Genomic DNA, 12326 nt, shown 5'->3' with positions numbered 1-12326 from the left:
TGTTGTTGTTTCTTCTTACTCGGATAAAGCAATAAAGTAAAGGGTTTTTGGTATGTGGAATTTTTTTTAGCCTTTATGAACTACATGCTCAACTTACATATTGAAGCCTTACTTTAGATTTGATTGAATTAGTTTTATTCCACATCAAAACAGAGCACTGTATAAGGATACATATGCAATGCAGTGTGTTACAGCGCAAGCACCCTCAAAACATTACGATATGACGACTTATACACCTAAATGAAAGAAATTTCCTTCCAATATTTTGTACTTGACTTATGATGCAAGGAAGGTAAATTGTCTATGAGGCCTGTTAAGCTCTATACAAATAATGTCTCATATGTTGCTGGAGGATATAAATGTGATTATATGATTGCTCAGGGCATTACATAACGAGTTGAAGAAGGTGGATTATCTTTGAAGAGAGAAACCAGATACAATCAAGAATGTTGCATGTGTCACTCAAGTGCAAGAGAGCTTCTACCCAGCACATGATGAGTCCTTAAACTGGAATCTCTTTGATGAGATAATCACCAAAACGTGGAAACACAGTGAGAACAAAACGTATCCAGATACTGTAAGCATTAGACATGTGAGGCACTGAGGGGACAACAGTCAGCAGCACCCTTTACTCACTGTAAAACAGTGAGCAAAGCATCACATACACAAAACTAACAAAAGCATTGTAGGTGGCTTTATGCAGATTTACAGACTAAATATTAGAGTGCTGATGTTTAATCTTGCATGTCAAGGATGTGGGCAGTGCACAGAGGAAGGTGGTTTGCATTGCTTTAGTCAGCTCGGCCGCGTAAAATTGATGTTCAAGTATAAAACTGGGAACAGGCTGTGTTTGCTCACTTCATCCCAAGAAAGCAGACACTGTTTCAAAGAGCAGTAAAGGGCATGGCAGATATGGTGCTGTTACATAAAATAAAAAATTGTAAAAGAAATTTTAAAAAAAGAATTTGGTAAAAAAAGAATCCTAAATTGAGTATGAATCTCTACAATGTAGTATAACCCTTACTGACAAGTGTGTTCACCTGACGCCAGTTTCATGCCTGGACAGAGCACACGGCTGTCACACATAACTGATTTTCAGTGCAGCATTAAATAAGCAGTAGTATTCTTTATTCCGGCTGCAAATATAGCTTCTGGTGTAATATTTACTGTTTTTAACCCATTGGACAACTTTGATATAATGGCATTTTAAGAAGTCATACTGGGTTAGTATAGTGATGCAATCTGATTATTTCCTGCTGCCTGTTCTAGGAATAACGTCCCCTACTTTTAACAGGAAGAGCAGAGCAGCAGGTAAGGAGTGGTTTAGCTCATGAAAGATAACACCAGCACACACCTTGCTTGTGAGTGGTAGAGAGAGTCGCACCCCCTCCCAAAGTTCACAATATATAAGATGCTGACAGCCAGCTTGAAGTCACAGCTGAGTGAGGACCCTACCTGAGGAGCGATCAGAGCATCGTCAGAAGAAAGTCATCAAGATGGGAAACTGCTGTGAAAGAGCTGGAAATTTCTTCGGCCCGCAGAACAACACCTATATACGTGTTAGTTTACCGGCTGTTTGCTTCGTCTGGCAGATTGCTATGGTTATTCTCTTTGGAGTTTTTATCCGGTATGACGAGGAATCGGATGAAAAAGGATGGCATGAGTTCAAAAAGAGTCATAACATCACCAGCAACATTGAGAATGACTTCTACTTCAGATATCCAAGTAAGTACAACAACAGACAGCCTTTAAGAAATCTCTTTTTTATTTTCAAGTGCATTTGCTACTTGTAGCATATGCATGCTAAACGTAGCTCGGACATGCATGCATGCACTTTTGGGATACATGTATGTGTGAATAAATAAAAGTGCCGTGTTTTCTCGCTTAATGCTGTGAAAGCAGACACTGTTGTCTGAGATCTTTGGCAGTTTCCACTGATGTCTAAGGGATGACGGTGAATTCCTCCCCCACCAATATTTACAACAACAATAATGATAATAATCATTTTTACTTTCAAAGGCTGAATACTTTTACAGAAGGTATCTTTTTTTTGTATGCCACAGGGGGAAAAAAGCTGGAAATAGTAATAAAAGATAATGATGGCAATGATGATAATAATAAAACATACTTTTTTCAGGCTTATGTGCGGTAATGTGGCAGTACTTAACTACTGAAAATGTTGTAATGTGCAATGTCCCTGAGAAACTAACAGATTGTCTGCCCAGTGATCTACGTGCTGACATCCTTAAAGAAGAGTTTACATTAAACTGGAAATATTAATATAACTTAAAAAAAAGAAATAAAGTGTTAAACAACATTTCAGACTCCTTCTGTTTTACTCAATATTAATAATAATAAAAGGCAGGTGGGATCGCAAAAACACTGAAATTTTTTTTTTTAAATCCCTGCAGGCTTCCAGGACGTCCATGTCATGATCTTTGTAGGCTTCGGCTTTCTCATGACTTTCCTGAAGCGCTACAGCTTCGGTGGCGTGGGATTTAACTTTCTAATCGCCGCCTTTGGTCTGCAGTGGGCTCTCCTCATGCAAGGTTGGTTCCACAGTTTGGACCCCGTCACTGGAAAAATCACCATCGGAATTGAGAGGTAAGTGCCATCGCTCCTTGGTGAGTTATGTAATTCAAAAATGAAACCACATTCTTTAACTTGTAAATGTTAATAACTGGCTTGAACTGTGGTTGCTTTCCTTCAGTCTGATTAACGCTGACTTCTGCTGTGCTGGATCTCTGATCGCCTATGGGGCTCTCCTGGGGAAAGTAAGCCCTGTCCAGCTGATGATTGTCACCTTATTTGGTGTCACACTTTTTGCTGTGGAGGAATACATCATCCTTGACCTCTTTCATGTGAGTCTCGGCAGCCACATTAAAAATTTGAACTTTCCTTCAGAGTTTAAAAATTGTATTGTGGGGATTTGCAGTTCTGTTTTTCTGCCCATTTAAAAAAGCGTAATTATTTTCACAGTGCAGAGATGCTGGTGGCTCCATGGTCATTCACACCTTTGGAGGGTACTATGGTTTGGCCATCTCCTGGGTGCTGTACCGACCAAACCTGAACTTAAGTAAACGTCTCAATGGGTCTGTCTACCACTCTGATCTGTTTGCTATGATTGGTGAGTAAATGGAAAATTACAGAGTTTGCCAAACTCTGTATTTTGTTTAACCTACCTAACATGTGTCCTTGCCTTTCTTACACCTTGCAGGTGCACTGTTCCTGTGGATGTTCTGGCCCAGTTTTAACTCGGCCATCACAAACCACGGTGCTGGACAGCATAGAACAGTCATCAACACTTACCTTTCCCTCGCTGCCTGTGTTCTTACCACTTTCGCCATCTCCAGTATGGGTCAAAAGAAAGGAAAATTGGACATGGTATGGCACACAAAGGGAAATGATACAGAAGCTTATGAAATCGACTTATTTATGAACGCTAATGTTCCACTTTTATCTGACAGGTACATATCCAGAATGCCTCTCTGGCTGCTGGGGTTGCAATGGGGACATCAGCAGAGTTTATGATCACTCCTTACGGTTCAATCATTGTGGGTTTCTGCTGTGGTATCATCTCCACCTTTGGGTACTTATATGTCACGGTGAGTGATGCCATTCTTTAACCCCCTAGCTTCTGTTCTGAGAGATTTTTGTGTTCTGGTGTTATCATAGGAAAAACAAAGAAAGAAGCAGTGACATGCAAAAACTGCTGTGCGGAAATCAGGAGTCTGATAAGAACAATGAGGAAGAATTTTAAGAGCAGTCACTGCATGGTTTTAATATTAAGTATAGGATGAATACTTTACAATAAATGGAAGCAAGGTGTGGTGACTGTGAAATTGATGCCATCCAATTGACAAATTGATGAATAAAAGATCACTGACACAGGCTATTAGTAAAAAAAAAAAAAGACTGCTAATTAGTTGTGACTTTATTTTTCTCAGCCCTTTTTGGAGAAAAGGCTCAAGCTCCAGGATACATGTGGCATCCACAACTTGCATGCCGTGCCAGGGATGCTCGGTGGCTTCGTAGGTGCCATAGTTGCTGCAGCAGCTACTGAAGAGGTCTATGGCAGAGAGGGGTGAGTGACAAACGCGAATACACATAAAACTTGGAATTCAAAAACTGACCAGACCTGTTTACTGACTACTTCTAGGGATCCACACGCCCAGTTATTCAGCCTCCTTTTTTGAAAGACTCACATTAACTATGCAGTGACATTTGAACTTTCTACTTCAGTTATGATTAGTGCTGTCAGCGTTAATCTCACTAAAATGACGTTAACGGAGAGTTGCCACGTTAATGCAGTTATTTTTTTTTAGCGAGATTAACGCTGACAGCACAAGTTGTGATGTGTTGAAAATGCACCGAAATTCAAGAGTTGTTGTTTGTTTGTTGTTGTTTTTTTTTTCCTGTGCAGGCTGGTCGAGACATTTGGCTTGAGTGGCAAGTTTGAAAACAGGACTATGTCAACGCAGGGAGCCTACCAGGCTGCTGGCACATGTGTAGCAATTGCATTTGGACTGGTTGGAGGAGTCTGTGTTGGTGAGTTTCATAACATCATTTTTGCTTTCACTTGGAAAGATTTATTTCTTTTTTAAAGAACTCCATGAAGTATTTAAAAACAACATTTATGCAGAATTTTAAGAAAACTAGATAAAATGAAAATCAGGAAAGGCTATTGTGACTATTTTTGAGACACCTTTTTTTATTTTTTTTATTTTTTTTAAGTATAAAATTTACAGTGAACAATGCTATGATAGGCAAGGATAATGTAAGTAACAAATCTTAATGATATAATATTCTCTTTTTAAAGGTTTCATCCTGAGGTTTCCCCTCTGGGGAGATCCTGCTGATGACTTTTGCTTTGATGATGAAGCGTACTGGGAGGTGAGACTGCACTAGATGGTGTTCTTGCCCTTTGACTATGCAGGCCTTTAAATACTGGTTCATTTTGGTTCGCTTTCTGATTTCATCTTTTGGTTCCAGCTTCCTGAGGATGAAGAGACAATCCCTCCTGTTTTGGAATACAACAACCACATGATAAACAAGCACCAAGACACGTAAGCTCAGAAACTTTAACTGTCCTCCTTACTTACCACTTCCTCCTCCTCATGAAATTCTTGTTAACTCATTTTCCTCTTTTCTTTCACAGACATGAGTCACAATTCTCTCTGGAGGAAAGTTAGAGACTTGCAGCAGGAGTCCAGTCCCCTTTATATCCTCATGAACTTTATGCAGCTGATAAACATGAACTGATGAAGGAGCTTTGGAAAATAAGCCACATGAAAATGTTTTAATATACAAGTATTGTTTTGCACAATTTATGTCTCATGTAGTTGCCTATTATCAGCTATTAGAAGCTTTAAGTTAAAACAACATAAAATAATCAGTAAATGTCCAATTCAACAAAATATTATTTGGAATCAAGGTTTTTAAAGCTGCTGGAGCTTCAAACTGTTCTCAAAATGTTGATTTTTACCTTCACTTTGGAAGCAACATATATCATTCTGACTTCAGAATGCCAAGTACATGTAAAAGATAATCTGTCTATAAGCTAATTATGCACTGAGGAATATTATTGTGCAGCCAAAACTGTAATAACAAAGACAAATTGTGTATTGTTATTAGTTGAATTATTTCTATAAAATAATTTATAGCTTTTTAACTATATGCCGCTATGTACATATAGTTCAACAATTAGTTTGCTGCATAAATTGCAGATTGCCTCTTTAGAAGTTTTAATTATAGTAACTATGATACAACCTCTAGCAATTTGGTTGCTGTTGAATGTTACCTCCAATAAAGAATGTAAGATTGTATGTAAGAACTTGCTTGATTTACTTCTGGCATATTATGGATTCAGTTTATTGGATAAACTGATGCGGTAAGGGAATCAATGCTAATATAACATTTGTGTGATGAATGAAACATGATTGTTGTTATTTTTAGTTTGTGAGAAATGTTCTAGATCTTGAAGACTCATCTGCTTGATCGTTTTACAGGATTTCAACTCCACTAAATGTACTGAACTATCTTAAAATGTGATTTAATAACACAAAGGTGCTTAGATTATTTAGACTTAACACTTATTGGAAATGGTGTGACCAAAAAATATTAAAGAAGCTTGTGTCAGTTTGATGGAATGAAAACAAACTGCTTTCCCAGTGTGCTGAGTGAAGAAATGCACAGCTCTCTAAATTAGTTTCAACATTGTTGATCATTACAACCTTTGTGAGCGGAATAGTTTTAGGTCAGTATTACGAACAAAATGAAAAATTAATGTATTTTCAGTAGAAAACAATAAGAATTTCTTTACTATTCGCATGTCTAAATAACCTCTAGGCAAATATGTGCCGTCCAATTTGTATTATGATAAGTAATCATTGCCAAGTGAATATAAAGTCAGAATGAGCTCACCCAAATCAATAAATGACTGGAGCTGCAAGTTTTTTTTCAGTCTTCTTTTAGATGAAGTTAAGAAACGTTTAGATACAGCCACACCATGTCATGTAAAGCCCACTGCGTCCAGAAAGCACATGGCCTTCTGGAATATGGGGATTTTCACAAGGCAGATTCTCACTCAACAAAATAACTATGTAGAGTATTTTAGTAATATTCCTTAATAAAGTATCTCAACTGCATTTATTCTTGACCATCAGCTGGTATACCAACTAGCCAGTATCTATGTTTATGTGCTGTAAGAAGGATACTGGTATTTTGTGTGTTTTGCAGTTATATTAACATATTTTTTCATAGCTTTATTTATATTTCAGCCACTTGTAGGCCTAAAAAATATGAAAACAAAAAGAAGATGCACATTCTCTGTCATATAGGCCTGCATGAATAAACAAAGTTTGCATTGCACGGTCAGATTTCACCCGTCCCTTTCTTCTTTAAATGTGAAGTGGTGTCGGAATTTCCAAGTAAGAAATGCATTTCTGCCGGTGCACTGCTGGCTCTGTTGTGCTGGCTTCGGGTACGTTCTGTAACTGATGGCGCCAACATTATTAGGATGCTTACATTAGAGCCTCTTATTGCGTGTTTGTTTGGGTGTCTGGCAATGCATAGAATTACTGAAATTAGAGAGGGGATAGCCTAACATAGGAATCAGGAAAATACTGTAGTATAATTCATGTATTTCAACAAAGTATTCTACTTATCACCTATTTAAACGGTAACTGTAACGAAATACAGTTACCAAAATACTCATATTTTATATTTCAATACGCTGGTACACGTATTCCATAAAATGCCCATGACTTGTGACTCTCAAGCTGTTTGGGCAAAGAGCCATTGCAAGGTTGAGTGATAAACAATATGACCTTTATTTCACTTCGAATGTTAATTAAAAAATGTGGATTGATTAGTGTAGCCACGCCATGTAATGTAAAGCCCACTGCATCCACATGTCCACATGACCTTTCACAAGGCAGCTTCTCACTCAACAAAATAACTGTGACAAATATTCTAGCCAGTTTGGCGCCCTGGGCGAAACTCCCTCTGCCGCCCCCCCCCCCCCCCCCCCCCCCCCACACACACACACACACACACACAAAACATATTAAGGATTGTACATTAATATAAAACTGTTGTACACACACACACACACATATGAAGAGAGAGAGAGTATGCATAGTATGCAAACGGCTACCAAACAACCATCATAATTCGTCATACAATGAGAACAGGTCGAATCAACAATTGACAATGACTAATTAATATTAAAATCTGTAACATAATGTATTGTTTGGAGTTTAGTCTGTTACTGTTGCTATTTTTACCATTTTGTCTTGGAGCAACTGTAACTCACATAGTTTCCTTAGGGATTAATAAAGTGTTCTGATTGTTGCAGGATGACCTGCCATTATCCAATGACACATCTGCATACCTGTATCTTTTGCTCGTTTCTCCTCCTCTTCTTTTCTATTTTTTCTAAACTGAGGACTTGATGGCTTTGAACTTTTCTTGTCCATCTTCCATTGGTTTTAATTTTGCACTCCAGTATGAACACCCACCCCCTAACTCGAAGGTCACCACAACATAATCTATCACACCTACACCTTAGTTCACAGATTCACTTTGTCTAGGGTGCATTTCTGAGATTTCACACAACCCAGGATTCAAATCATGAATACATAATGGGCTTGGATTTACATTATGAATGAAATGTGCTCTATTTGGAAGCAGCCGACCCCTCCTCCCCTTTCAACGGCTTGTGTGTGAGACTTTAAATCATCAAACTTTAAATTGTTATTGATCCCTTTACTCCTGGTCCTGAAGTGTATATTTATTTTCTTACTCTTCTTATATATATATTGTTTGTTTACTTGCACTGCTGTAACTGGAGCCTTGTTGCCTCGTCTCTCTATATACTGGACTGTATGTAGCGGAGATGACAATAAAGTTTACTTTGACTTCAGCAGCAAGCAGGCGCACCGAGGGCTCTCGCGCTCACTTTTCGTGTATAGAATTTCGAAAAAACATCGGTGCAAATTATAAGTCTGTATTATAATGTCTGGTGTTTTCGTGTTTGTTGGTTTGTTTTTATTTTGTTTTACTTTGCGAGTTGGTTATTAGATGCTGCTCCAGCCGGTCAGAAAATCCCCCGCCGCCCCGCCCTCTCCTCTCTGCGCCGCAAGCAGCAGGCGCACCTCGCAAACGAAGGGCGTCCTTACTCCCAGCAAATGGGCGATAGAAAACCAATCGGTGCCTGTACCATTCCCAATATGCGCTGGTTGACGTCAGGGCAGCATGAGTACCGGGCAACCGCCCGTGTCGCCCGTATCTAAAACCGCTACTGATTCTAGCAGTATGCCTCAATAAAGTATCTCAACAGCATTTATTGTTGACCATCAGCTTTTATACCGAGTAGCCAGTCTATGTTTATGTCCTGTAAGAAGGATACTGGTATTTTGTGTGTGTGTTGTGTATTCTTTTTTCCAATTTACTAAATAGCTTTATTTATATTTCAGCAACTTGTAGGCCTAAAAAAACTACTCACATCTGCAGCTAAGTCTCTGTTTATATGATCTGTATAGAAGCACAACTACAATCCAACGAGATTCTTGTTGTGGGGCAGATCCTACCTCTTAATGCCTCTTTGACAATGTATTACCTTGGACTTCAAGGAAACAATAAACCTGTCTTAATACCATTCCTGAAAAGTTGTGCTGATGTCATGGTAAAAAACTTAGCACTTGTCCATGACTCTCAAGCTTTTTGGGCATAGAGGCACTGCAAGGCTGAGTGACAACGAATATGAACTTTGTTTCACTTCAACTGCTAATTGAAAATTGTGGATTGATTAGTGTAAGCTGTCTTCTGAAGGTGAACATGCCAAAAAAGGTTTACAACCTCTGTTGTATGGCAGGGAAAGTTAAGATTACAGCTTTTTTAGGCTATGATGCAACAAGATGCTCCAAACAAGCAGAAGTCATCCTATCAATAAACCACACCAGGAGTGGTGCCAGTAATTTCTAAGACCACACCCATCATTGTATTTCATTGTGGTGTCATACAAGGGCATTAAGGTGCTGACAGAATTTCTCAACCCATGAATGTGTGTGTGTGTGTGTGTGTGTGTGTGTGTGTGTGTGTGTGTGTGTGTGTATATATATGTATACGTATACGTATACATATATATACGTATACGTATACATATATATACGTATACGTGTATATATATATACGTATACGTGTATATATACGTATACGTGTATATATACGTATACGTGTATATATATATACGTATACGTGTATATATATATACGTATACGTGTATATATATATACGTATACGTATACGTATATATGTATACGTATACGTATACGTATATATGTATACGTATACGTATACATATATATATAGATATACACACACACACACACACACACACACACACACACACACACACACACACACACACACACACACACACACATGCATGCATTCATATATATACGTATATATAAATGCATGCATGCATGCATTCATGCAAGTGTGTACACATATACGTGTGCTTGTATACACACATGCACACGCACACACATCTTGGGTTCCCTGGCAACCACTACGGGAACTTCTGCCCAGCAGAGCTTCTCTTCCACGGAAACAACTCGTGTGTTTGCAGTTCACACAGACAGACATAAACATTGAACTTTTCTTGTAGCTTTGGTGTATAATGCTATTTTAGGCTTTTTTTGCTCTCAGGTAACTGTGTGACAGCACCATAGCAGGTCCATATACCCTAAGTGAGGATTGATTGATTACATGGTCAGGAGAGAGCCCAGGAACCTGACAGTCAGCATGGATTTGAGGGGGAAGTGTCAGAAGCTGAAGACAGAACAAAATATAATCCAGACCAACAAATGACTAATGAGGAGGAATCCACTGATTAAAAGGATGGCTTTGCAGAGGCTGCCGTCACATTCAAGTCAAAGAATGGGAACTTATCCTCACCTGAGAATCAAGTTAGGCTTTCAGCTGAAAATGTCATCAGGACCTACAGAATTTGCTGTATAATGGATTGCTGACATCAAATCCAGCCCTAGAAATTTTTACATGTTATTATGGGTGATTTGCTTTAGTGATGCAAGACCTGTGAGACCAGGCCAAGACAAACTGGCAGTGACCAGAGAGATTTGGGACAAGTGTGTGCAGTGCCAGCCACTCATCTATATCACAAGTCGATATTGGCAACATGTGATGTAGGTTTACTTGAATATAAAATAATTCATTTAACATAACATAACCAAGACACAAAGACCAGTAGGCTGATGCCAGGTGGAGTGGAAGAGAGACTGAGCAGAGACTGAACCTGCATTAGCTGACGTTCCTCCCATGCCAGCCAAACAGCGGGCCATGGCTCTCATGAGATATACAGGTCTATTCTTGCCTTTGAAAAAAATAAAAAAGGTTGTTTATCATAAGCAAATTTTAAATTCACAAGCAATACACAAAAGCAAAGAAACAAGCAAACTAAAAACTAAAAGTATATCCATGCATCACATGCAACACAAACAAACAGCATTTGTGTTTGAAATTTTGTTTCTTCATAATACTTGTTTGTTATTCCACAAGGTGGTGCTATAAGACAACGATTGCATGTAACTTGAAAGCAGGATCAGCTGATATTTTCTCTATCCTACTGTGAAATAAGCCCTTGCTGCTCAGTGTGCTTGGAGAGATTTGAGATGTAAAGATGTGTATGATTTATTGTTGTATGAAATGAAGACATTTCTAGGTGAACAGTCAGCAGTGCAAACATGGACTTTTCTTTCCACCTGAGTGCACACCATCTGATTTTAGATCTCATCATGATGCATGTATGTTTCAGATTACAGATTTAAGACAGATGTTGCTTTTTTCTTAAAGCTCAAAATATTTTTGCCTGTCATGTGCAGACATGATTGAAGAGGAAACAAAACGTTTTACTTTCACTTTTGCTTTCATTTCCTTCTAAATAAGATATTCCTTTTTAAAAGGCCCAACTGGTGACTGTTAATAAAGCTTAAAATGTTCAAGTAAATGAAGCTAAGCTTAATTTTACATTTTCAGCATCTATAGCTTAGATTCACCTCTCCGATTACGTTTCAAATCTCACTTGTGGCAAAATTGATCTGTGAAGGATCTCCACAACTACAGTGCCCAAGTTCACTCTGACTTTGCTTAAGGTGGGATTCTGAAGAGGTGTTGTTAACAAGGCTCCCTTAGGTCATCACAGACACACTTGATGCCCCCCAGTCTCTGGACTCCCTTTATTTTGATGGTAATGAGGCCTGGACAGACCAGTCAATAGAATCACTTCCTGACCAGTCACTGTGACATTGATGAACTCTAAACACATTGAGTGGACAAGTGCTTTGCACTGGTTTTTGTCTGGTTGGCTTTACTGGGTGAAAAGGTCTCATAAAAGATGTGATGGGGTTAAACAACCGCTGTGGGGTTAAGATATTGATGGGATTACCTCAGTTGGAGTTATCAGTTTAGTAAAAAGCATCACGTACTAGCTGCTATTATTTATTAAAATGTTTGTGTTGCACTGCAGATCTGTATAACTGGTATTAATGAAAGACAGATCAGAGTCTTAGTAAAAGACAGTATTTACTTGTTGAATGCTTATGCATGAAAAACTTATGCAGTATAAACATTTGTTTGTTTAAAATCCGAGATGGATATTTTATTTACTGGAATAGATTTCCAAAAATATTGCACACAAATTTTGGTTTTTAGATCTTTACACTGTTGAGAAGAATGTGATAGAAACTAAAGTTAGACATTTGAACAGGGCATTATGCTTGTTACCTAAACTAAATCAAGAT

The 12326-nt window shown here is 38.4% G+C and overlaps 1 protein-coding gene across 1 annotated transcript; it reads left to right on the top strand.

Annotated features, from left to right (window-relative positions):
- The first annotated feature begins 1414 nt into the window (after window positions 1–1414).
- Window positions 1415–6144, top strand: rhcga (Rh family, C glycoprotein a). Its single transcript, XM_085452915.1, has 11 exons — window positions 1415–1725; window positions 2412–2604; window positions 2711–2861; window positions 2980–3127; window positions 3218–3384; window positions 3468–3605; window positions 3948–4084; window positions 4424–4548; window positions 4820–4893; window positions 4993–5066; window positions 5159–6144. The coding sequence occupies exons 1-11, from the start codon at window positions 1497–1499 to the stop codon at window positions 5190–5192; spliced, it is 1470 nt and encodes a 489-aa protein (XP_085309041.1). The 5' UTR covers window positions 1415–1496; the 3' UTR covers window positions 5193–6144.
- Window positions 6145–12326: the final 6182 nt, after the last annotated feature.

Source organism: Copadichromis virginalis, linkage group LG1, assembly GCF_057382275.1.
Source record: "Copadichromis virginalis isolate Kocher_CV1m ecotype Utaka linkage group LG1, C_Virginalis_male_GT1.1, whole genome shotgun sequence".
Lineage (NCBI taxonomy): Eukaryota > Metazoa > Chordata > Actinopteri > Cichliformes > Cichlidae > Copadichromis > Copadichromis virginalis.
The sequence above is the reverse complement of the archived record's forward strand: the minus strand, read 5'-3'. Positions and strand labels throughout refer to the sequence as shown.